Source organism: Carassius gibelio, chromosome B14, assembly GCF_023724105.1.
Source record: "Carassius gibelio isolate Cgi1373 ecotype wild population from Czech Republic chromosome B14, carGib1.2-hapl.c, whole genome shotgun sequence".
NCBI classification, from domain to species: domain Eukaryota; kingdom Metazoa; phylum Chordata; class Actinopteri; order Cypriniformes; family Cyprinidae; genus Carassius; species Carassius gibelio.
In genome coordinates this window covers 15334165-15358578 of record NC_068409.1, presented here as the reverse complement: position 1 = coordinate 15358578, position 24414 = coordinate 15334165, and the positions used below count along the sequence as shown (strand labels likewise).

The 24414-nt window shown below is 37.7% G+C and overlaps 2 protein-coding genes and 1 pseudogene across 13 annotated transcripts in view; 2 read left to right on the top strand and 1 right to left on the bottom strand.

Annotated features, from left to right (window-relative positions):
• The first annotated feature begins 333 nt into the window (after positions 1-333).
• LOC127971280 (uncharacterized) lies at positions 334-1173 on the top strand (annotated as a pseudogene).
• Positions 1174-7569: 6396 nt separating this feature from the next.
• Positions 7570-9429, top strand: LOC127970891 (galactose-specific lectin nattectin-like). Its single transcript, XM_052573595.1, has 6 exons — positions 7570-7632; positions 7755-7848; positions 8149-8228; positions 8328-8450; positions 8684-8792; positions 9185-9429. The coding sequence occupies exons 2-6, from the start codon at positions 7791-7793 to the stop codon at positions 9250-9252; spliced, it is 438 nt and encodes a 145-aa protein (XP_052429555.1). The 5' UTR covers positions 7570-7632; positions 7755-7790; the 3' UTR covers positions 9253-9429.
• Positions 9430-11034: 1605 nt separating this feature from the next.
• Positions 11035-24414, bottom strand: part of LOC127971467 (rap guanine nucleotide exchange factor 2-like) — a 103943-nt gene continuing 90563 nt past the window's right edge. For 9 of the 12 annotated variants that reach the window (XM_052574477.1, XM_052574478.1, XM_052574482.1 and 6 more), the window contains 10 exons: positions 24194-24405; positions 23170-23297; positions 22740-22759; positions 21687-21910; positions 21436-21606; positions 21195-21344; positions 19219-19420; positions 18380-18831; positions 14883-15234; positions 11035-13286 (listed from right to left, as the gene is read on the bottom strand). In XM_052574477.1, coding sequence (XP_052430437.1) covers positions 14909-15234; positions 18380-18831; positions 19219-19420; positions 21195-21344; positions 21436-21606; positions 21687-21910; positions 22740-22759; positions 23170-23297; positions 24194-24405 — 1885 coding nt within the window. In that variant the 3' untranslated portion in view covers positions 11035-13286; positions 14883-14908. The remainder of the gene's footprint in view (positions 13287-14882; positions 15235-18379; positions 18832-19218; positions 19421-21194; positions 21345-21435; positions 21607-21686; positions 21911-22739; positions 22760-23169; positions 23298-24193; positions 24406-24414) is intronic. The other 3 variants (XM_052574483.1, XM_052574487.1, XM_052574481.1) reach the window with 3 other exon arrangements.

The window sequence follows — 24414 nt, the reverse complement described above, 5'->3', positions numbered from 1 at the left end:
CGTCACCGCAGCATCGAAGTGACCTATGATATGGAAACTGTGTTTTTACAAGCGAAACATGAAAACATGTTATATTGCACATTGTAAACACAATCAAAGCTTCAAAAAAGCACGTAAAACGGGACCTTTAAGCACCTAAGTCTGCATACCTGATGGCCTTGTTTGATCCATTAGTTCATATGTGTAGTATTTTGGAAAGCAATGTCTTGAAATGGCAAATTGTGTGACAAATGAATGATTTTTTTGTGTATACAGTTGAAAAAAATCTGTAAATAAACACTGTAAATAAAGTGTTTATATTTAATTAATAATAACATAACATGTATTTTCTACATGCCATTATTAGGTTCTCTCATTCAGAAACATGGCTTTTCATACCACTGCTATGCTGATGACACTCAACTCTACCTCTCATTCCATCCTGATGATCCAACGGTAGCTATTCGCATCTCAGCTTGTCTAACAGACATTTCTGGCTGGATGATGGACCATCACCTTCAACTCAACCTTGCCAAGACAGAACTGCTTGTGATTCCAGCAAACCCATCGTTTCATTACAATTTCACCATCAAGTTAGGCACCTCAACCATAACTCCTTCAAAAACAGCTAGAAACCTTGGAGTTATGATTGATGATCAGCTGACTTTCTCAGACCACATTGCTAAAACACATTGCTTTATCTGCGGAACATGCTGCACAACTCCTTGTTCAAGCTCTTGTTCTGTCCAGGCTGAACTATTGCAATGCCCTCTTGGCAGATCCAGCCAGTTCTATCAAACCTTTACAATTAATCCAGAACGCGGCAGCAAGATTAATTTTTAATGAGCCAAAAAAGAATACATGTCACACATCTGTTTATCAATTTGCACTGGCTTCCAATAGCTGCTCGCATAAAATTCAAGGCATTGATATTTGTCTATAGAACTACCACTGGCTCTGCACCCATTTACCTAAATTTGTTACTTCAGACTTATGTGCCCTCTAGAAGCTTGCGTTCTGCAAGTGAACGTCGCTTGATTGTGCCATCCCAAAGAAACACAAAGTCACTTTTACAGACTTTTAAATTAAATGTTCCCTCCTGGTGGAATGACCTCCCAAACAAAATCCGGACAGCTGATTCCTTAGCCATCTTCAAGAATCGGCTTAAAACACATCTCTTCCATCTTTATTAGACCCTCTAACTTAAATACTCACTAAACTAATTCTTAAAAAAATCGAACTACCTTTCTAATCTTTTTTTATTCTATTTTTTTTCCATTTATTATGCAATTGTGTGTGTGTGTGTGTGTGTGTGTGTGTGTGTGTGTGTAAAGACCTCTAACACTAGCTTGCTCTATTCAGTTTTTTTTTTTTTTTTTATTATCTGTATACTTTTTATTTATTATATTATTTAAAAGCCCATGCTACGTGTACTGTGTTAATCTAACTGAGACTTGTTATAGCACTTATATATCATTGCTTTTTTTGGTGTTTTTGATTGCTTCCACTGTCCTCATTTGTAAGTCACTTTGGATAAAAGCTTCTTCTAAATGAATAAATGTAAATGTAAAATGTAAATGTAATAAGATTAAAAAAGACTTATTTTCTTGCAACAGCTGGAATTATACACCATATTATGAAATGAGCCACTTTGTGTGTGTGAACGGAAGCAGCATGTGAAAAGTCAAAACTAAATGGGAAAAGCTATCTACTCTGACTCATTTTCTTTCATTTAGAAATGTTCAGTGGAGGTTAATGAAGTTTTTTGTTGTTGTTGTTTTGTTTTCTTAGGTAAGTGACTTTATTATTCTACAACTTGTTTAACATGGTATGGTCTCTCTCCCTTTTAAACACAAGGTGGAATAAGTAATCTAGCATCTCAAAATGGTAACCAGCAGCAAAAATGGCCATGGGGAGACTTCAGTATTAACTTTCACAATGAACATAAAACCTTTGAAAGTAAGTAGAAAGTAAAACTGGATGAGAGCTTAAAATAGAGTAAGACATTGTTGAAGAACACTGTTAAAGTACATAATGTAATACAAAATATATTATATATATATATATATATATATATATATATATATATATATATATATATATATATATATTCAGTATTATTACAAATGCCTGTAAAGGGTGGCAAATGCCTGGTAATTGCTATTTTTACACTTACAGGATGATCAAATCCTTGTTTAATATTGACCAAACATTTAATTCACATATCCACTTAATCTTACATTTTTGGCTACTTTTTTTGTGATAGAAATGCTACAGCCTCTATAATTTCTTCAATAATAATCAATTTTTATCATAGTAAAACTGCTTAATTTTCTGTATACTTTCTGTATACTTATACTGTTTACTTAACTATATTAGTTATAATTGTTTATTATAAAAAAAAAAATCCCACCAATTCACTACAAATCTCAACAAATTAGAATATGGTGACATGCCAATAAGCTAATAAACACAAAACACCTGCAAAGGTTTCCTGTGCCTTCAAAATGGTCTCTCAGTTTGGTTCACTAGGCTACACAATCATGAGGAAGACTGCTGATCTGACAGTTGTCCACAAGACAATCATTGACACCATTCACAAGGAGGGTAAGCCACAAACATTCACTGCCAAAGAAGTTGGCTGTTGTTCACAGAGTGCTGTATCCAAGCATGTTAACAGAAAGTTGAGTCTGGAAGAAAAAAATGCACAACCAATTGAGAGAACCACAGCCTTATGAGGACTGTCAAGCAAAATCAATTCAAGAATTTGAGTGAGGCTGGGGTCAAGGCATCAAGGGCCACCACACAACTGGCTACAGTTGTCGTATTCCTCTTGTTAAGCCACTCCTGAACCACAGACAACAAGGCTACAAAAGAACATAGAGAGGATAGCCACTAAAAGCCATGGCAGTAGATGTAATGAATAGGTGTGACACCACCACCAGTATTTGCTTAATTTACCTTAAAAAGTGATGTGACATGGCCAAGTATGGTGACCCGAACTCGGAATTAGTGCTCTGCATTTATGAAGGAAAATGATAGGCATAATTTTATAAACAACAATAGTCACATTTGTCTGATGGTCACAATAGGCCAAATTGAGCAAAGGCCTCGATAGGCTGAGTAAAGTGAAGCCTCGATAGGCCATGATAAAGGGTTAGTTCACCCACAAAGGAAAAATTATGTCATTAATGACTCACCCTCATGTCGTTCCAAACCCATAAGACCTCTGTTCATCTTCAGAACACAGTTTAAGATATTTTAGACTTAGTCCGAGAGCTTTCTGTCCCTCCATTGAAAGTGTGTACACAGTATATTGGCCATGTCCAGAAATGAATATAAGGAATGTATGGTACCCTTTCAGAAGGATAAGAACTCTTTATATTTAACAACAATGCCTCACTAGCTAATTAAACTTCAATAGCTATTGAACCCTGTAAAAGCATAAAAAAGCCCTTGCACAAAGATTTTTGCATGACCTTATGAATGAGCATACTCTGACCAGGACATTCAAGTCATGGGGCACAACCTAAATTTTTACAGAATTAAAGTAGTTATAACCTCCAAGTCCAAACATTGAAGAAGTTTAGGAGGAAATGTGGAGAGGAAGTCGTGTCTGTAGACAGGAAGTACGTAAATCACATCAGACTATAGAAAGGCCTTGACGAGTACAAGTTCCAAGATAGAATACTTTAATGCTCAACACACAGAAAGAGAGACAGCGCCACCTAGTTATTTATCACAGCAAACTAATGCCAAATAGCTAAGCTAGATCGAATTATATTAAATATAATATGTCCTGAGAATAGTAAAAGAATAACAGAATAGACAAAACTATGATGAAATTCTTAGTTAGTCAACATAGTGTGCATTGGAAAAACTTTAATGTTTGAGCAAAGCAAGAAAATGTGTCCATTTACATTCTTGCTCTTATTCAGAAGATGCTCATGCAGAAATAGACAGCGAGGACTTCTTTGCAGAAATGGTCTATGCAACAGGAGAGACTTAAAGTTGTAATATTTACTCCATTCCAGTATAAGGCATTCAGGAATTGTTTTAGATCAGGGGTCGGCAACCTTTTTGACATGACGTGCCATCAGGGCCGTAGCTGGGGTTAGAGGGGCCCTGTGCAGGTTGTACCAGTGGGCCCTGTTTGAAATTGTTTAATTTGTACTGTATGTTTGTTCTATTTATTTATTTGTGGTATTTACACGTTTTTTTTTCCACTGTAAAATAAAATACACAGTCACAACAAAATGTATTCAGACAACTTCAACATTTCTCAGATTATCACAGTTTATTTGTTATAGATTAGAAATTGGTAATAAAATATGACAAGAACTCAGAGTTAAACTGTCTGATTAAACACTAATTTTGTTCAGTCTGTGGTTTGAAAAGGTTGCATTAGCCATTAAAGAAAGAAACACTTAAAGGGTTAGTTAACCCAAATATTAAAATTATGTCATTAATAACTCACCCTCATGTCGTTCCAAACCCGTGAGACCTCCGTTCATCCTCAGAACACAGTTTAAGATATTTTAGATTTAGTCAGAGAGCTTTCTGACCCTCCATCAAAAACGTATGTACGGTATACAGTCCATGTCCAGGAAGGTAATAAAAACATCCTCAAAGTAGTCTATGTGACATCAGAGGGTCAGTTAGAACCACGATTTCTTTCTCAACTGTTCTATTTTGTATGCATTTGTTGGTACAAGAGCCAGAAGAGTCAGATTTGGTGTTTAAGCACTTTGAGACACCTCCTGCATGCGCCCTTAACTCCAGAATGAATTGGGCTCTTTCACATCCTTTTCTGTTTGTTTAAACTGCGATTTGTTTTTGTTCATTCAGGTGCAGGATGACACAAACATCCTGAAGGAGAGCTTGGTTCAGTGTTGCTGTCTGTGAGACGCGGTGTCCTGACATTTTATCCTACCCTGCCAGGGTTTACTGCGCACACGCACATCAATATCGCGTCCTTTGTCTCATGTTAAACAACGATATTTAATGTATCTGCATTACTGTAAGGGTAGGTTTAGGGTTGGAGTAGGTGTAGACTTTAATAAAAACGCAATCTAATTGGTAGAAAATAATATTTACTGTTGGTTTCCTGTAGCTGTATCCCTTCAAGCTACAACCGCGAATATAACACATAATTACTGTATTTGCAGTTCTGTAAGGGTATGATTAGGGTTGTGGTAGGTGTAGACATTAATAAACCATAACTTTACAGTAGCATTTTTCGTTGTGGAATTGTACTACCCACTGTTTTAGTGGGAGGTAGGAAAATCTGACAGCGTAGGACAAATCAACAGAACAGCGGCTCACTGCGTGCACACCGAACACAGCGTGCGAGTAACCAGCTACTCAGTTCAGCTTTACCGTTTGTTTGTTTGAATGGTTTAAACTCTTTTGAATGTTTAAATTGGCAAGGTTTAAGTTTAGGTTCTAGGCTGGCCTCAGCCACAACATTGTGCCAACAACAATAATACAGAGAGAATAAAAGTTACGCCCTCTTTCTTTGTGTGAACATTTGGGTGGCGTAATGCAAATCTTTCCACATAGTGATGTAGACATGTGGGGGCGTGTTTAAATTAGTTTTTAGGAGGGCGTGGACAAGTCTTATCTTTTATAAAGACTATCCCTTTGGATTTTAGACTTTAGTCTTTGCAACTTTACAGATCTTGTTTATGCACCAAGAGCTTGTAACACTCCAAAGAGAAAGAAAAAATGTAATCACATCATATGTCCCCTTTAAAAAGGGCAGGGGGTGGTTGGCACAGTGGTTAACCAGAAAAATGTAATATGGCATGTAGTGCCGTCGCTACTGGGGTGAAAGGTGGTGATGATCATAGGGGCCCACGGCTGAGGGGAGTAGGTCCCAGCAATCTCAACAGTTGTTTGGTTCCCTACACCCTTCAACCCTCCGAAGCTCTCGCTCCAAAGGGTAAACCATTTGAAGGGATTAGATCATAGGGATGAACCCTTCCGAATGGAATGGAGGGATTTTATTGGTTTTGAGATGCAAGCAGCACCGACGCGAAAACTAAAAAAGCAACAGCGTTGCCAAGTCCACAGATTTCCCGCAAAATTGGGCTACTTTAACACTTCGGTTGCGGTTGCTTTTCATGTCCGTGGGTTGAAGTGAAGTGACAATAATTGATATTTAGTCCCTCTAATGCGAATTTGACTGGAGGACCCACCCCCCCGGGTTCTTTCTAGAAGAACTTGTGCTGACGCTTCCATCTGTGGAGTATTTTGAGCTGAAACTTCACAGACACATTCTGAAGATACCAGGGACTTACACTACTTATTGTAAAAAGGGGCATAATATGTCTCCTTTAAAACTTAAAAGTTTGTACAAAGCTGATGATCATGTTCTTCAGTATGCTTTAAATATTTTCAAAGAGCATCGCAAACGTATTTGATAAGTGACTAGCAATAGTGCAAAATATTTTACATATTTTCACATCATGTTGCTTTATTAAAATCTAAATAATTTATTTTCATGTTTGACAAACTTTTACTGCAATGTAAATTTATTTAATTACATGAAATGACAAACAAATAACATTTATTTATTCATTTAACTGCTTGTTGGGCATGATGGTCTGTCTTTGGATATAGATGCTTCAGGTTTTTCAACATTAGGATATTAAGTTAAGATCATGTTCCAAGAAGATATTTTGTAAATTTCCTATTGTAAATAAATTAAAACTTACATTTTTTTATTAGTAATGCATTGCTAGGAACTTCATTTGGACAGCTTTAAAGGCATTTTTCTCAGTATTTAGATTTCTTTGTACCCTCAATAGTTGTTTCTCAGCCAAATATGGTGCAATCCTAACAGACCATACATCAGTGGAAAGCTTATTTAGGTTTTGTGACCTTTTGACCTTTTTTGTTTTCTACTTTGACTCTTTTTTTTTTTTTAGAAATGTTCAGTGGAGGAATAATAAAATAATAATATACTAATAAAAGTTTTTTTTTTTTAATACATTTTACATTTACATTTAATCATTTAGCAGACGCTTTTATCCAAGGCGACTTACAAATGAGAAAAAGAGAACTTCTTTCATGAATAAGACAAGTGAATGACAATGCTGTGTTGTAACTAAATATATTATCTAACTAATCAATAATAAAAATAAAAAAAATAAATAAAAAAAAAAATAAAAAAAAAATAAGACACTAGTCCCTACTGGATTTATTTAACTTATTTCCTATTTCATATCTGTAATAGAAAAAAAAATATCTTTACTTTGATTATTCATCAGCATCAGTATACTCTTAAATAAGGGAGAAAGAGAACACTGAACCATTGATTTTTTTATATTTTTTTACATTATCTCACTTTTTAAGTAGCATGTGTTCAATAACCATGGTTATTATGGAGACCAAAGAACTTGCAAAATTTACTTGAAAAATAACCCTTTTAATGCAAGCAAATTTATATAATTCATATTTTGGGCTTTATTTCAAGACTTTCATTGTGCAATGTTGTGCAACATAGGATTGCAGTATTGGGTATAGGATGTGTAACCTTGATGATCCACTGATAAATGATTCAGCTGAAAGTATGTGTAAACATGTTCATCTGCCATATATAAAAACTCACACCTCTGCTTTGAAACAGATGAACACAGCAAATTCTCTGTTAGTGTCACTAAATTAATACATCAATTAAAATATTTACAATAGGATTCAAATTATATTTAGATTTTTTTTTTTTCATTCATTCATTTAAATATGTGTCTTGTCTGACATTTTTTGTTCAGGTGTGCAGTATTCCTGGCTGATTTCAGTGAGAAACAATGGCGGTCTGGATTGTCTATGTGTCTCTCGGTCTACTCTTTGCTCTGAATGCTTCAGGTGAGATACATCATTCATTCTGAACATCCATAAATACCTTCAATGTTTTATCATAGAACAATTTTTATAAAATGTTCAGTTTAGTTTGTCTCAGAGCTCAACTAATTTCCAACAAATGTTGATGTTGGCTTGAGAAAGCATGAACAAAAGTAAAAAAAAAAAAATTCTAGGTATCTTTCTTACACGTTTTACCAAAGTGGCCCACTTTACCTGAGCTCACCTTATATATAATAGATATAATGAAATTAATTTAAGAAAACATACACAGACAATAATACAAAACAAATCTCCATGTAACAGCTTGTGAAACTGGGTGGAGTCGACATGGAAACAGATGCTTCAAGGCATTTAATGGTCCAAAGTCCTGGAAGGATGCAGAGGTAGGTATATTCAGCAAGAACTGACAGAAAATAAGCCTGGTATTTACTGTAATTTCTTAAAGACTTATTAACCTTCTCCTTATCTCATATTCTCCTCAGGTGAGGTGCTTGAACAGTGGTGGAAACCTTGCTTCTGTACACAGTTTCAAGGAGCAAGCCTTCCTAAAGCTATTGGTGTCAAGTTCAAAAGCATTCTGGATAGGAGGCTATGATGCGGTTTCAGTATGTTATTTTATTTATTTACTTAATTTGTCACTTTCATTGTTTGTGCTTTACACTTTACTGTTTAAATCAGCACTGCTTACAAGTGAACATTTACATTTACACAGGGGTGTGCAAGTAGCATCTGCGAGATATAGAGTTTTTATTATTTGTTTTTGATTTCTTCATTTTACACATGCACATAATGCCAGGAGGTCCTAAACACAGTGATCCTTGTGCTCTTCTGTAAACAGGAGGGGACATGGTTCTGGAGTGATGGGTCCAAAATGAATTTCCATGCTTGGAACTCGGGAGAACCTAACAACAAATATGATGAGCATTGTATGGAGACAAACTATGGAGGTAATTGTTTTGAATGATTCGAATGTCATTTGATGTCTTCAGTGTTGGAATTTGTTCAACCCTCTATAAACAGTAACAATTAATAAAGACATTATACACTCTCAGTAAAAATGTACAAATGTTATCACTGGGGTGGTGGCCTTTAAAAAGTTGCTAGTATTAATGTGTACCTTTATAGTACTAATATGCATCATATTAATAATAGGGTACAAAGGTGTACCTTTGGAAAGTACCGCCCTGGTGACAGCTTTTGTACCTTTTATTTTGAGAGTATATTCTCTCCCCTCACTTCCAGTGTTTACGTTACAGGCTAGACATTCTTAATCTGTCTTTCTAAATACAAGCATTAATGATGCCGGTTTAATATTTTGTATTTTTCTTTCTCACAACAGCTGAAGGGAATTGGAATGACAGAAAGTGTACAGTAGAGCTACCATTTGTTTGTGCCGTTGCTATTTGAATCTGTTCCCTTAAATGCCCATGTTAAATCAGAAATTGCATGCATAAAACATGTTTAATACAGTGCAAATGCATTGTATTCACTGATTATAAGTTCACTTGCAGTTTTGCTTTATGGCATGTTGCCTCAATGTTCAACATCTTTCTTTCTGTAACTCAATAAAACAACTAGCATTAAGTTTGGTTTTTCTGGGTAATTCATTATGTTCTGGTCAATCATGGGTTTTGTGCTTCAGCCTCTTCTGACTTTCAAGTACTACAGAGACAAAAAATAAAAAAATAAAAAAAATAATGCAGCTCCAGATGCTCTCATGAAACATGTTATATTCAGCCATGAATCTTCATTTTCCTGTGTTTTCTGCTTTCTATATAATGATAAATAATAATATTATTATTAATAATAATAAAACATATTCTTAGTTGTTTCTTTTATTACAATTAACATACACATCAAGATAGATCTTAAGCATTATTTACATTATTACTGACATAAAAAAAACACTACCATATCTTTAGCATAATATTAAGTAAGAATGCTTACATTTGTGTGAAAACAACAACATTTCAACATTCTCAACAACTCTCTTTACAGAAGCAGAAGCAATGCATGCTGAGAACTAGAAATCTGCTGTAATACATTGAATTTGAGTTCTGCTTAAGATTAAGCAATTGTTGGGTTCATTCAGTATAACTTTTTGTTAAGTGGAACAAACTTAGTTGAGTAAAATTAACTAATTTAATTTAATAAAATACATTGTAATCCATGGGACTAGAGACCGGTGAGTGGTGCAGGTGTCGCTCCTCTTCAACCTACTCTACCTGCCTTCGTTCAGTTCCCACAGCTCTCGGCCCAGTCCCACTCATCACAGACTGGTTTTGTGGTCCAGGGTCACATTTTCTAAGAGAAGGACATGAGGTCTACTGTTAATCCAGTTTGTTTCATGACAATTTAATTAGCACGTTTCTATTTATATCCTATAATTAAACATTGACATGATAAACCCAAAGCAGCTCTTGTGCAGAATTTTATTTACACAGAACCAAAGTTGTAATTTTTTTTAAACCTTCAGGAATTTCTTTCAGAAAGTGCACATCTAGATTATTAGGTTAAAGAAGCACTCATTCATCAGTGATGTATTTAAATGATGCAATGCTAACCAAATAATTCAAATATTTTCTGATGAAAAAACAGAAAGCTTAAAGGGATAATTATCTTTTAGATTAAATTATGGTATGTTTTAGCTTACCTCAAGGGCATCCAAGATGTAGGTGTCTTTGTTTCTGCAGTAGTTTCCATTTTTATATTTTTAGGTCGAATCGTTCTGGTCTGTCACTCATATAATGCAGGTCTATGGTCACCTCAAAGAGTATGCACAGAGAAGTCCAAATTAAACAATTCCCCATCGTAAGTACACATTGATGGCCTAAGACACAAAACAAGCGGTTTGTGTGAGAAAACGAACAGTATTTATATCGTTTTTACCTCTTGTACACATCCAAGTGATCTGAGGGCGCTCACGCTTCCTGGTGTGTGACGTGAGCGCACGTTCTGGCTTAGTCTGCGCAAGTGCCGGAAAGTGCCGGGAGTGATCTCTGTTGCATGTGTTCGTCACTAAACATATTTAGACGTACAAGAAATCACAAATGGAAGAATTTTGTTTTTTTGCATCATGCCCAATAAGGACAAATGTGTAATCACTGTATCGATGACCCAGTTTATCCACTTTGGTTCATCAAATTCGATGAAGTAACACTGAAAAAGCACATAGTGTTGAACAGCAGATACGATACGGATGTCTTTTATTAACCCCAACATACATTTGTCAGTTAGAAAAGTATGAGATACACATTTCAAGTTACTTCCATGTCTTATCTTGTGCAAACACTAGATGGTGACAAAGGCCATTTAAAACAATGTTTGAAAACAAAATCCTTAATGCAGAATCAACATAAGAAGAGCAATAATAATAATAATAATAATAATAATAATAATAATAATAATAATAATAATAGCATTTAAAAACTATAAGTTGATTGATTTTTGTCGAATTTATTGATTACCAGCTTCATATAAACTGGATGTTGAGGCATAAACATCATACATTTCTACAATTCAACAAAAATATAACCAATATTTACAATTATTGTATTAAAAATACAAAAAAAAAAAAAAAAAGAAAGGCAAAAAAACAAAAAAACAAAAGAACAAATACATACTCCACCAATTGTCTTTGTAAAAGACGTACAGGTAAAAGTAGTCAAAAAAGAGATAATATTCACCAGCTAAATGTACACGTCTCACTAAACATCACATATCGAACAGAGTAGCAGAACAGCTACCTACTACTATTTACCTTGTTGTATTTATGCTTGTACAATTTGTGCAACTTATTTTGAAAAACAAGTGACTCATTTTGGCTTGCCAAAACGTGAACGTGAACGTGAACAACTGTATCCGCAACCATTAAAAAAAAAAAAAAAAAAAAAAAAAAAAAGTTGTGTGGGAGCCAAAAACCTACAAACGAACAAACAAACGAACGAACGAACAAACAAAGCAACTAGAGAAAGCAACATTGAAGTAGTGATGTTACAGGGTACAGTGGAAAACACTGCAAACTTTTTTCTTCTTCAGTCTATCGTTTCTAACTATACTGATCAATGTGATCAGCTTAACTCAGTGATTAAAATGAAAGAATAAAAGTGACGTGCTCCCATCGGTTCAGTTCTGCTCTGACTGGTGGACTCCGGGTGGGTTTGTGTAAAAGCACATATCAGTTCAGTTCCTGTGAATGATTGTGAAAGCTGTTGTGCAGCAGTGGTAGTTAGTTCAAGGCCCGCTCCAGGAGAAACATGCATGACTTGATCCACCGTAAAGAAAAAATAACACAGAAGCCACCATCTTTCACACACCGCCTTAATGGTTTCACAGAATGAGAGGAAGAAAGTAGCACCCGAATAAAACGTCCCCATTTGCTTGAGTCGCCTGCAGTTCTCACTTTAACCAATAGGGGGCTTGAAGTTGTGCCACAACAAATGCTTTTGAAGCTGGAGAGGCACTGAACTGATAAAACCACCTGCGTCATATCAAAGATGAGCATGTACACTTCCTCTTCATCACTAAAAGCTTCTTGCAGCAGAACTGATTCACTTTTATGGACTTTGTCTCTTCGATTACCAACAGATGTAAATTTATGTAATTTCATGTTTTTTTTATGAGGCCTTTGACCAAACTTGATGTTTTCTTACAGCTCTCAAACCCACTGCAGCTTAAAAAAAAAACAATAAAATCACTCACTAAGGCTTCACTTAGCATCATTTCCTCTCACAAAGCGCCTTCCGTATTAAATCGCTGTGCTACGTATGTCAGGAGTCAAAGTGAACTCCATTTGTAGTCATCCAGCAGAAGAGATGTCCTTCAAGTGGTGCTCCTGCAAATATAATACTGCTATATTGAACCACACAGATATGCGTGTTTTCGTGAGGACTGAAGTGAAAAGGAGTGGAGTTAAGTTATAGTCAAGCCTTCTGTGGCATCCAAACTGCATGTCCAGAATCCAGTGGCTGAAATGTTGATTGTGTGGATCATTTTACCCCTTAAAAACAGTTAAAAAGTGCTGAGGGGAACTACTAACGTTCATGTGTCCTTTAAGCAGAAGGAAATGTTTAAAGATAACCGTTAACAGTAGTTTTGTGTGTGTGTGAGTGTTTGTGTGTGTGTATGAATGTTAAAGCGCTTCGTTCGAGTTTCAGTTCAGTACATTTTTCCATTCTCCAAAGTGCCAAATAAGTTATTTTTTTGCACACCTTCTTTCTTCACAGTATTTCTTAGCATGCAGGGCGTTAAACCCCCCATGATGCATTAAGGCAGGGCAGGGAGATGAATTCATCATTGAGGAGGGAGAGAGGCAGTGCCGTCAAAATGTAGACTGGATGGTCTGTCTGTCGGACCCGTGAATGCCCCATATGGGCCATCAGTTAATGCAGCAGTGCAGCCAGTGTCGCCCCCTTTTCAAACAGCAGACACCTGTTCATCCTCTGGAGGAAGAAAAGAGAATCTCTGTGAGCATCACGAATATAATCACCTAAACACACAGGCTCTGATCCAAACCCGAGTGATATGTGAAAGTGAACTGTTACTGATACTCTGTATATCTAATTGCTCATTGTCTCAGCAGAAACGGCCTTTGGCATCACAAACCTTTGCAGCATTTTCAGTAAGCAGATGCAAGTGCAGTTTTGTGCATATTACATTTTGGAAGTAAAAGAAAATTGGAATAAAGTCTTATCCCAGCAAGCAGTTGTCACTGTTTGGAACCAAATAATGCAATGCTACATTTAAAAAAAAAAAAAAAAAAATTTCCATCATGGCAGGTAGACTGGAACTGGGGCTGTGTGAAAATAGTATCCTAAATGAAATGGTCACTGATACGAAATGTTTCATATGCAGCAACTTGTTACTCACATCACTAACAAGTGACTAACCATAACTGTTAAACAATAGAACTATATAAAATTCTGTTTTAGATGCCATAGTTTGGAGCGAAGCGTTGATTCTATATGTGTTTTGCGCCTATATGTATGTATGTATGTATATATATCGAGAGAGAGAGAGAGAGAGAGAGAGAGAGAGAGAGAGAGAGAGAGAGAATTTAGATTATAAATATTTATTTTTAATAATAGTTGTAATAGTTGCATATGAGTCCCTTGTCCTGGGTGTGAAAAGATGGATCTTAAAATCATAGTTGGAAATGGTTCAGATCATTTGTGGGACCTGAAGGTTTTTTCTGAAGAACAGCAGGCAGTTTTACTGTTCAGGACAAACAAGGGACTCATGAACAACTATAAAGTATAAAGAATCAAACATCTTTTATGTGAAATATCTTGTTCATATACTAAACAATAACATGCATTTTGCATGATCCCTCTTATTTTGGTAAAATAATAAACATTTTGGAGATTCTGCAAGGTGTATGTAAACTTTTGACTTCAACTGTATTTAAATCTAAATATAAATTTACTATATAATATATACACTACATTAAAAAACAAAACACAATAAGCAAGGCAGCGTAGTTGTTGTATTTTTGACGCCTTAAAAATGCTGCCTAGGGTAGGAAATGCACTCGGGTTTGGAACAAAGTCACAGGCTTACCGCTAAATATAATAAGGAATAAAATATGCTCTGGCCTTACCGTACCACAGACAAACATGACAAGACAAGAAAGACTACTTCTGTGAACATTAATAAAATGACAATTCCCCAAGTCAGGAACTATGTGCTGATAAGTACTAACGCTATTTTACCTGCTACCTGACAACACAAACACAACTTCAGGCTTTATCAGGTGTTCAAGCATTTATGATGGCAGATCTAGTGATTTTCCTGTGAGCACTGATGGGTGAGAGCCAATACACACTGCAGAGCAGGGAGCAATGACTGGGATGTTGCCACGTCGACGGGGGGCAGGCTGTCTCTGTGGCGGCACATGCACTGTGTGAGATGCGTTGGTGGTTGGTGATGGTGGGCAGGTGAAGGAGCTGTCCTCCTGGCATGCAGAGACCATGACTGGTGTACGTGAGTGTGCGTGGAGTGTGTGAGTGTGGAAGTAACTGGAGTTTGGGATGTTTTACCTTCCTGTTGGGGTGGTGTATGTAACTCATGGCCTGGGGGGAACTGCTGTGTGTGGACCTCTCCTCCTTTGAGCTCTGAGTTTGGGAGACAAGCACTCACCCTCCTCTTCCACCTCCTCTGGCTCCTCCTCGTCTCGGCCACGGGGGTCCAGCGAATGGGTGGGTTTTCCCGCAGCTGGGGGGTGGTGGGAGTCGGGGGAATGTGTGACAAGACGGGAGCGCTGCAAGGCGGTGGTGTAGTCTGGTGGTCTCCTGCCCGAGTGAGCCGTACCCTCAGTTACGTCTGTGATACTCAGTGCCGTGTAGCCGGGCGGTGTGGGAGGAGGATCCCGGTAACGACCGTCCTTCCGTGCTGAGGAAGTAGACGGACACCAAAGATCCGTTTAATATCCGTAACACTTCTCACACAAGTGGACGGACACATGCAAACATGCACTAGATCAGGAAGGATCACTTGTAGGTAGTTTGTTGTGTTATTCCACCTTGAAGTGTTCGTTTCTACTCTATGGTTCATTTTCAAATGTTAGTTAAATCGTTGTGAATGTGTTTTTCATGCAAGAATCATGACTTCAACATTTGAAAAGTGTAAACACAGCAGATAGGTTAGGAAATATAACTTGGTGTAGTTACTCTTAAAGGGATAGTTCACCCAAAATTCTAAATTCTGTCATTAATTACTCACCCTTACATCATTCTAAACCCAAAATAACTTAGTTCATCTTCAGAACACAAATTACAATATTTCTGAGGAAATCAGAGAGCTTTTTTGACACTCCATAGACAGGAAGGTTACTACCACTGTCAAGATACAGAAACATAGTGAGGACATTGTTAAAATAGTCCATGTGACATCAGTGGTTCAAACTTAATTTTATGTACTTACGAGAACACTTGTTGGTGTGCAAAAAAACAACAACAAATATGTCTTTATTCAGCAATTTCTTCTTTCACGGGACTGTCCACCGCCATTAACGAGATTACCATGCGTGTGCATTCCTTTGCATGTAAACAAGGCGCAGTGTTCTATGTCAACAGCATCACTTGCATATGCCTTGCTGTCTAGGCATGGCCAGAAAGCTCTCGGATTTCATCAAAAATATCTTTCTTTGTGTTCAGAAGATGAACACAATTCGAATTCGAAACAACATCAGGGTGAGTAATTGATGCAACATTTTCATTTAAAAGTGTTACCCCAAAATCAAAATCTTTTCCCAACTTTTGAGTACTAAGCACCAGACAGTTTGATGTCCAACCTCACATGATCACCAAAAAGTATCATAAGGCGAAACTTTCAGTAAATAACAGCTTAATAACAAAATGTTCCTCAATTAAAACTATTGTACAGTATTGTTCAAAATAATAGCAGTACAATGTGACTAACCAGAATAATCAAGGTTTTTAGTATATTTTTTATTGCTACGTGGCAAACAAGTTACCAGTAGGTTCAGTAGATTGTCAGAAAACAAACAAGACCCAGCATTCATGATATGCACGCTCTTAAGGCTGTGCAATTGGGCAATTAGTTGAAAGGGGTGTGTTCAAAAAAATAGCAGTGTCTACCTTTGACTGTACAAACTCAAAACTATTTTGTACAAACATTTTTTTTTCTGGGATTTAGCAATCCTGTGAATCACTAAACTAATATTTAGTTGTATGACCACAGTTTTTTAAAACTGCTTGACATCTGTGTGGCATGGAGTCAACCAACTTGTGGCACCTCTCAGCTGTTATTCCACTCCATGATTCTTTAACAACATTCCACAATTCATTCACATTTCTTGGTTTTGCTTCAGAAACAGCATTTTTTATATCACCCCACAAGTTCTCAATTGGATTAAGGTCTGAAGATTGGGCTGGCCACTCCATAACATTAATTTTGTTGGTTTGGAACCAAGACTTTGCCTGTTTACTAGTGTGTTTTGGGTCATTGTCTTGTTGAAACAACCATTTCAAGGGCATGTCCTCTTCAGCATAGGGCAACATGACCTCTTCAAGTATTTTAACATATGCAAACTGATCCATGATCCCTGGTATGCGATAAATAGGCCCAACACCATAGTAGGAGAAACATGCCCATATCATGATGCTTGCACCTCCATGCTTCACTGTCTTCACTGTGTACTGTGGCTTGAATTCAGAGTTTGGGGGGTCGTCTCACAAACTACCTGTTGCCCTTGGACCCAAAAAGAACAATTTTACTCTCATCAGTCCACAAAATGTTCCTCCATTTCTCTTTAGGCCAGTTGATGTGTTCTTTGGCAAATTGTAACCTCTTCTGCACATGCCTTTTTTTTAACAGAGGGACTTTGCGGGGGATTCTTGAAAATAGATTAGCTTCACACAGACGTCTTCTAACTGTCACAGTACTTACAGGTAACTCCAGACTGTCTTTGATCATCCTGGAGGTGATCATTGGCTGAGCCTTTGCCATTCTGGTTATTCTTCTATCCATTTTGATGGTTGTCTTCCATTTTCTTCCACGTCTCTCTGGTTTTGCTCTCCATTTTAAGGCATTGGAGATCATTTTAGCTGAACAGCCTATCATTTTTTGCACCTCTTTATAGGTTTTCCCCTCTCTAATCAACTTTTTAATCAAAGTACGCTGTTCTTCTGAACAATGTCTTGAACGACCCATTTTCCTCAGCTTTCAAATGCATGTTCAACAAGTGTTGGCTTCATCCTTAAATAGGGGCCACCTGATTCACACCTGTTTCTTCACAAAATTGATGACCTCAGTGATTGAATGCCACACTGCTATTTTTTTGAACACACCCCTTTCAACTAATTCAACTAATTGCCCAATTGCACAGCCTTAAGAGCGTGCATATCATGAATGCTGGGTCTCATTTGTTTTCTGAGAATCTACTGAACCTACTGGTAACTTGTTTGCCACGTAGCAATAAAAAAATATACGAAAAACCTTGATTATTCTGGTTAGTCACATTGTACTGCTATTATTTTGAACAATACTGTACGTTTTTTTGCCTATTATGAAACTAGCAGAAATGGTAACTTTTAAATGATGCTTAATGAAAAAAGCTATTTGATGCTTCTAATTTTTGAGTTACCGTTTTCGGACTATAAGTCGCACCCGAGTATAAGTCGCAGAAGTCCAAAAATACGTTAAGATGAGGGAAAAAACATATATAAGTCACACTGGACTATAAGTTGCATTTATTTAGAATCAAGAACCAAGAGAAAACATTACCGTCTTCAGCCCTGAGCGCTCTCTCGCAGCTGTAGACCGCAATGTTTTCTCTTGGTTCATTTCTCTTGGCTCATGTCAAATTAATTTTGATAAATAAGTCGCACCTGAATATAAGTCGCAGGACCAGCCATACTATGAAAAAAAGTGTGAATTATAGTCTGGAAAATATGGTATATGTAAAAAATAAGAGAATATATTGCAATGGATCAATATGAGGTTAAGTAAATATCAAAATAATCATTTTTGGGTGAACTATCCCTTCAAAACAGGTTAATGTGGCGACTCTTACTGATCACAGCTTTGGTGTTGCCTGCAGTGATGGGTGAGGGGCGTCGACTATGCTGTCTGGACTCTTCTGAACCAGTGGAGGTGATGCTGCTGGTCTCTGGGTCTGTGGTCACATCCCTCCCTCCTCTCCGCTTGATGGTGCCTGTGTCTCCCTCAGAGTCCTCACCCCAACATGCCACAGAGGACGAAGAGGAGCAGGCAGACGCCCAGCTTCCTCTGCTTCCCCAAAGCCCTGCACCCTCTGCAAGTGCCTCCCAGCTACGCCCCTGCTGCATGGTCTGAATGTTGTCATGGGAGCCGCTGGAACATGAGGTCCAGCTGCCACGACCAGAATCAGCAGCATCGAGAGACACCCGGTCACCTTGGTCCTGGGTAAGCTCCTCTGAACTGGGGGAAGACAGCACAGTGGCGCCCGCATACAGACCCCGGCAGTCCTGCATTGATGAGTAGGACCTGAAAGAAGAAAGGGTAGAAGAATCCAGAAGGGTTTAATTTTTACTCTGCATTGGCAGGACTAGGCCATGATGGTAAACAATGGTACTGTAACTTAATATATACTTGCTATTTGTTTAATAGAATGCTTTATTTTTGAGTGCCCCGTTTAAAAAAAAAATGGTTTCATATTTCTCAAGAAACCTATAATCATTCTAATGTACTCTGACTATCTGCTTTTAAACACAAGAATGTGTATTATGTTAGTACATATTCGACTGGGGTCAGATGAGCCCAAAACCAACATAACTGACCCAGGGCGTCTTTAGACCAAATAACTGACTAGTGATTTAGGCAACAATACAACTAGTTGAAAGTTGTAAGTTGAAGGTAATGAGAAGTGCTTACCCCAAGCTGTACTGGTCGGGATCAGCAGTAGCCCTGCGTTCTAGCCGGTGGCTACTGCCATGAGCCTCCCCAGCTATTACTCCATATCGATGCCTGCGGTCATCTGGTCCCATATCCAGGGAGGAGGTGCTCACCAGACTGGAGCGTGAGGAGATCTCACTGTGGCCAGAGTCCGACAGGTAGTCACCTGCTCTTCCATAACCTGGCACATGAGTACACAGAATGACATGATCAGAAAATGGTTTGGCCTTAATACAGAGCCCTGCAGTACCCCATTCTATAATTGCCACTTTCTACCTAAAATATTTTGTTCCAGAATATATGGAGCTACTTTGCTGCCAACCAACTATTGTAGAGTTACTTTCGACTTCTGAATAAAACAGAAATATATTTATAACAAATTTGTTTTTGTTTTTTTGTTTTCACTGAACTTGTCACAGTGCATTATGGGAATGCCTTGACTTTGAAGGATTAAAATGCAGTCTTAAAATGCAGCATACAAGATTTTGGAACAGAGCTATTGAATATCTGTGAGATATTATGTCAGTGCTCACACTGTATGCCTGCATCTACTTATGGATGATAAGCCTTATTGTTTACATCATGATTAAATTGACAATACAATAATAAGTGCAATAAATAAGAGGTTGTATCCAGGGTTTCAGAGGTTCAACTCGAAACAATAGAGTCACCCCTTTCTTAGATTAGCTAATCAAAACCAGGCAGTTGCTTCAGTAACACACACACACACACACACACACACACACAGCTACTAGCTTGCCTCTGCCAGCTACAACAGGAGCAAAACACTGTCTAGACTTGGTGAGAGAGTTCACCCAAATGTCAGCACTTCTGATATTTAGAAATGTATAAAATAATTTGTGGAACCTCCAACTAACAATGTAAAACAAAACACAAAAATAACATTTAATATTAATACTAAAGGGTTTAATCAAGGGATGGAAATATATAACTGTAAACAAGAAATACTATGAAAGCAACCAATACCACAAAGGGATGAAATGTTTTGGGTTCTGTAAATGTATATACTTTTTTTTTTTATCAGATAAATCTGCCCCTTGTTGAACATAAGACTTAAAAAAAATTCCAAAACCTTACCAACCCCAAGTTTTTGAATGGTGATATACTCTAAATGATGTTTGAGTGGGCAGCTCACTAAATCTTGAGACACAGCAATAATGATGCTTGTGTGAACTCTCTCAGCTTTAATCTGCATCCAGGACCTGTTACCTGTTGGTGATTTTCTACAAGAGGAGGAAAACCCCTTCATACTGTGGCTTCTTATAGATGCAATGGCTGAATACAGGGTAAAACACGTGAATGATGAGAGACAGAAATGTTATGTGATGCAAATGTAAAAGTAGATATGGAAAGTGGAGCTTTGTATCTTTACATCGTGTCTACACTGGACGCCAGCGGCGCGGCAGAATACTATAGAACCAATATAGATCAGTGTATAGAACTCATTATAATCAGTGCTGTCGTCTACACCGAACATGGCACGACAAATCCCAGAAAGAAAACTGCTGCTACATTATATTTATGACATATTGACACAAAATGGTCTTTTTGTCGCGTCTAGTGTAGACGGACTTTAGCAGTTGGTGTAGACACTAACCAGTGTTACAGTAATGAAAAAAGAGACAAGCAGTGTTCTAAAATGTTTTGGAAAAAACACATGTAAACCTTGTCAGGATATTTCATTTCCCAAGTGTGATATTTTTACCACTAGATGGCAGTCTCAACACATAAAATCAGCCATGAAAACATGTTGGCACTAGGGGGCGCTAGATAACAGAGCAGCTGTCTGACAATATAGTTCACTTCATGCTAAGGCTCTGATTCCACCCTTTACTGATAAGTTAATTTTAGAGAGCAAATCGAGTGTGCAAAGAACAGAGGTTGGAGAAACATTTAAATGTGCCCCAGTGAGTGTGTCTTCGGAGTATGCTTACCTTTCTTAGGTGAGCTGTGAGGAGAAGTAGGAGGAGATGACAGTTGTGAGGAATTGTTGGACACATTATCCTCTGTCTGTTTCCTGTGTCTCTCTCCTGCCTCCTCTGAAAGGGACAGTATCTTCTTCAGAGACTGTGGTGAGCTTGTGCCTGTGAAAATACAGTAAGATCCTTATGAGCACCAGTAACATATAATGTAGTAGCTGATCATGTTTATGCTAAATCAATGTGGTGATCTTACCAAATGGTGGCAAGTCTTTGACTGGCACTTTCTTGCGTGATGGGTAAAGGGCTACGGCAGGCACTTGAAGCCCCTGGTTGGCTTTCTGAAGCTGCTGGCGCTGGTGAGCGGCGGCCCGTGCAACTACAGGCGATGTGTCGGGTCTTTTCCTGTCCCCGGAACTCTTCGGCACTGTGATGATATATACAAGACAAATACATATTCAACTAAACATATTCAACTAAACATGTGGGTGCTTGCATGCTACTCACATGTGTTGACTGAAGGCTCACACTGAATTGAGAGTGTCTGCAAGCTCTCCTCATTCGTTTCAAGGGTGAGGTTGGACAGGTATTGTTTGACCTTGCGTGCCATCTGTGCATCCTCATACAGCTTCTTGGCATTGAGGAAGGAACTCCGTCTGACCCGCTTCTTGTGCCCGCCCGTCTGGGTTACATCCAGGACGGCCGCATTGGCACTCCCCTGGCTGAGTGACCTAAACGCACACAAATATTATCGTTAAAGATGAGGGCTGACTTTAAAAGTGGGTAGTATGCTGATGCAGGATTGGTTGCATTTTTTTTTGACATGCAGTAAGTTGCATTCCTTGCAGCTTCCAAACATTCCATGCATTTAAAATCTCAGCCAATCAGGCAGTTAAATAAAAACTGGATGTTAAATAAAACAACAGAAGTAGAGTGCTTAAACTTTGCATGAGTTTTGGGATAAAATAACAGATCATTTTTGTATGCTATTATTTTTGGTCATGTTTTTTCTTTAACTATAGTTTTTTTTAACCATTTATTTTATGTTTAAAGGTGAACTGTGCATAGTAGGTTTATAAAATCTTACACAAGGTTATGTTTGAATTTACACATACCATTAATCACAATTTTTTAATATAAAGAAAAAAAAAACAGCAAATACTTAGAAAGCGTGCAACTATTGTAAGTAGTTCAGCTGGAAGGGGCACGTTAAATCACTTTTGCTAAAAATGGATCATGGGGTATCAAATGAATAAATGAGCAGGAACCAAACAACTGTAAATAAATTCATGCACACTAGAGGGGTCATGTTTGTGAAACATTAAAAAATCTATGGTTATTATACAACAGGAACATTGGGATGTATTTTAGAATGAGGTGAGTGTTTTCAATGACCCTGAATAGCAAAAGTGATGGCGGTCAAATGCTTGGATGGGATCCGTCAGAGCAGAAGCATTCTCAAATGAACCAGAAAAATACAAATAATGGATGGTGAGGAGCCAGCCCAAATTAAAGGAAGGAGGACACGTGAGGTCAAAGGTGAGAGTTCACCATACTTACCCTAAACTCCTCCATTTCTTCTTCCTATAAGGGAGAGCCATGAATAGTGAAGCGTGGGGCAGAGAGGGTGGACATAGAGAGAAATGGGGGAGAGAGATAGCCCATGAGAGAAAGAGAGGGAGACACACTTAGATGAGGAGAAACAGACCAAGGGTACCAAGGTGAGGTGCACCAGAGACCAAAAGAGAGACACTAACTTATCTGATAATAATGCAGACAGAGAGTAACATACAAAATGGTTTAACTGTCTTGTACGTAAACATTACTTCAACATATCAAAAAACCTTCGGAAAAGGCCTGTGTGTAGAAGCGTGTGGTGAGAGCTGTACACATCGCAGTGAGTGGGCACTAAAAGCTACTCAGTGGTGCGAAGAGTCCAGCCAGAAAGAAGGGCAAAGAAGTCATTGTAGCAGTCAGAACAGAAAGGCACTCGCCTGGTTCTGAACATCAGAGCAGGGTCCATGTTTACAGCTGCCATTCGGCCTACATGTCTGATCTCTTTAGCAATCATCCGCAGTTTCTCAAAGTTCACCAAACCGTCCACCTTCGAGTCATTTCCTAGGGTGGACAATAAAGAAAAGGCTCATATCATATATTTATATATATTTTTTTTTTGTCATGATCATATTTCACACTCTCAAAATGGACAGTTTTTGCAACGGTGCCTTAAAGGCACAAACCTTGCATTAAATGCACCGCATAAACAGTTAAGGTCCTTGCACATGGAGTCAGAAATATTTTTATGTGTTTTTTTATATCGTCAACCTAAACATTTGTCACGAACAGGAACCTTGCACACTGAGTCCAATGCATATCCGTTGCTAAAAAATTAGCAAAACAATACAAAATGAAGTCTTCTTAAGGTGAGGATGATTTGGTTGTCCTCTCTCTTCTTAAAATAGAAAAAGAAAGGAAATATTGGATCCATCCAATCCTGAGATATAGGGATTATCACTAGTGATTCAAAGTTTACTTCAGGATAACAGTGGCTCAGTTGGATGCTCTCCCAGTGATTCTAGAGCCATGTATTAAAAAGAAGCCCACCAATTTCTGTGAACTCAGTGTGCAAGGATCTTTACAAAGCTTTGTGCTGCCAGATGAAATTAATCAACTTGTCAATCACCATTCTGGATTTTGGTTTTTGCTTGTACAGTGCAATGGCCTAGAAGATTAAACAGAAAAGATCAGAGTCCTAGTCTGAAACAAATTTAGGAAGGCAATGCAGAGTTGTAAGTGCTACACATAAATGTGGATGGTTAGGGACTTTTGAGACTGTTTAAAAAAAAAAAAAAATATATATATATATATATATATATATATATATATATATATATATATATATATATATATATATATATATATATTTTTTTTTTTTTTTTTTAATGTTATTACCAAAAACTAGACAGTTCAATAATAAACAAACACATATATGTCATCACCTACTGTTGTCTTACCTTCATGCAGGAAGGTGAGATCCTTCTTGATTACAGGGAACAGTGGGATGATGGGTGGCTGCAGGTTCTGGCTGTTCAGAAGATTCCGGTACTTTGCCATATTCCTGGAAGGATCAAATAGGTCTTGAAGATCACTAAACAGCTTCTCATATTTGCTGGGCAATTTCTCCCATGTGCCTCTCAGTCTGGACACCGGTGCCAAGTTCAGACCACTGGAAAAG

Coding starts and splice junctions, on each gene's coding strand:
- LOC127970891 (XM_052573595.1), top strand. CDS start 7,791: ATGGCGGTCTGGATTGTCTATGTGTCTCTCGGTCTACTCTTTGCTCTG. Junction 8,451..8,683: donor GAGGCTATGATGCGGTTTCA/GTATGTTATTTT, acceptor TTCTGTAAACAG/GAGGGGACATGGTTCTGGAG. Junction 8,793..9,184: donor TATGGAGACAAACTATGGAG/GTAATTGTTTTG, acceptor TTCTCACAACAG/CTGAAGGGAATTGGAATGAC.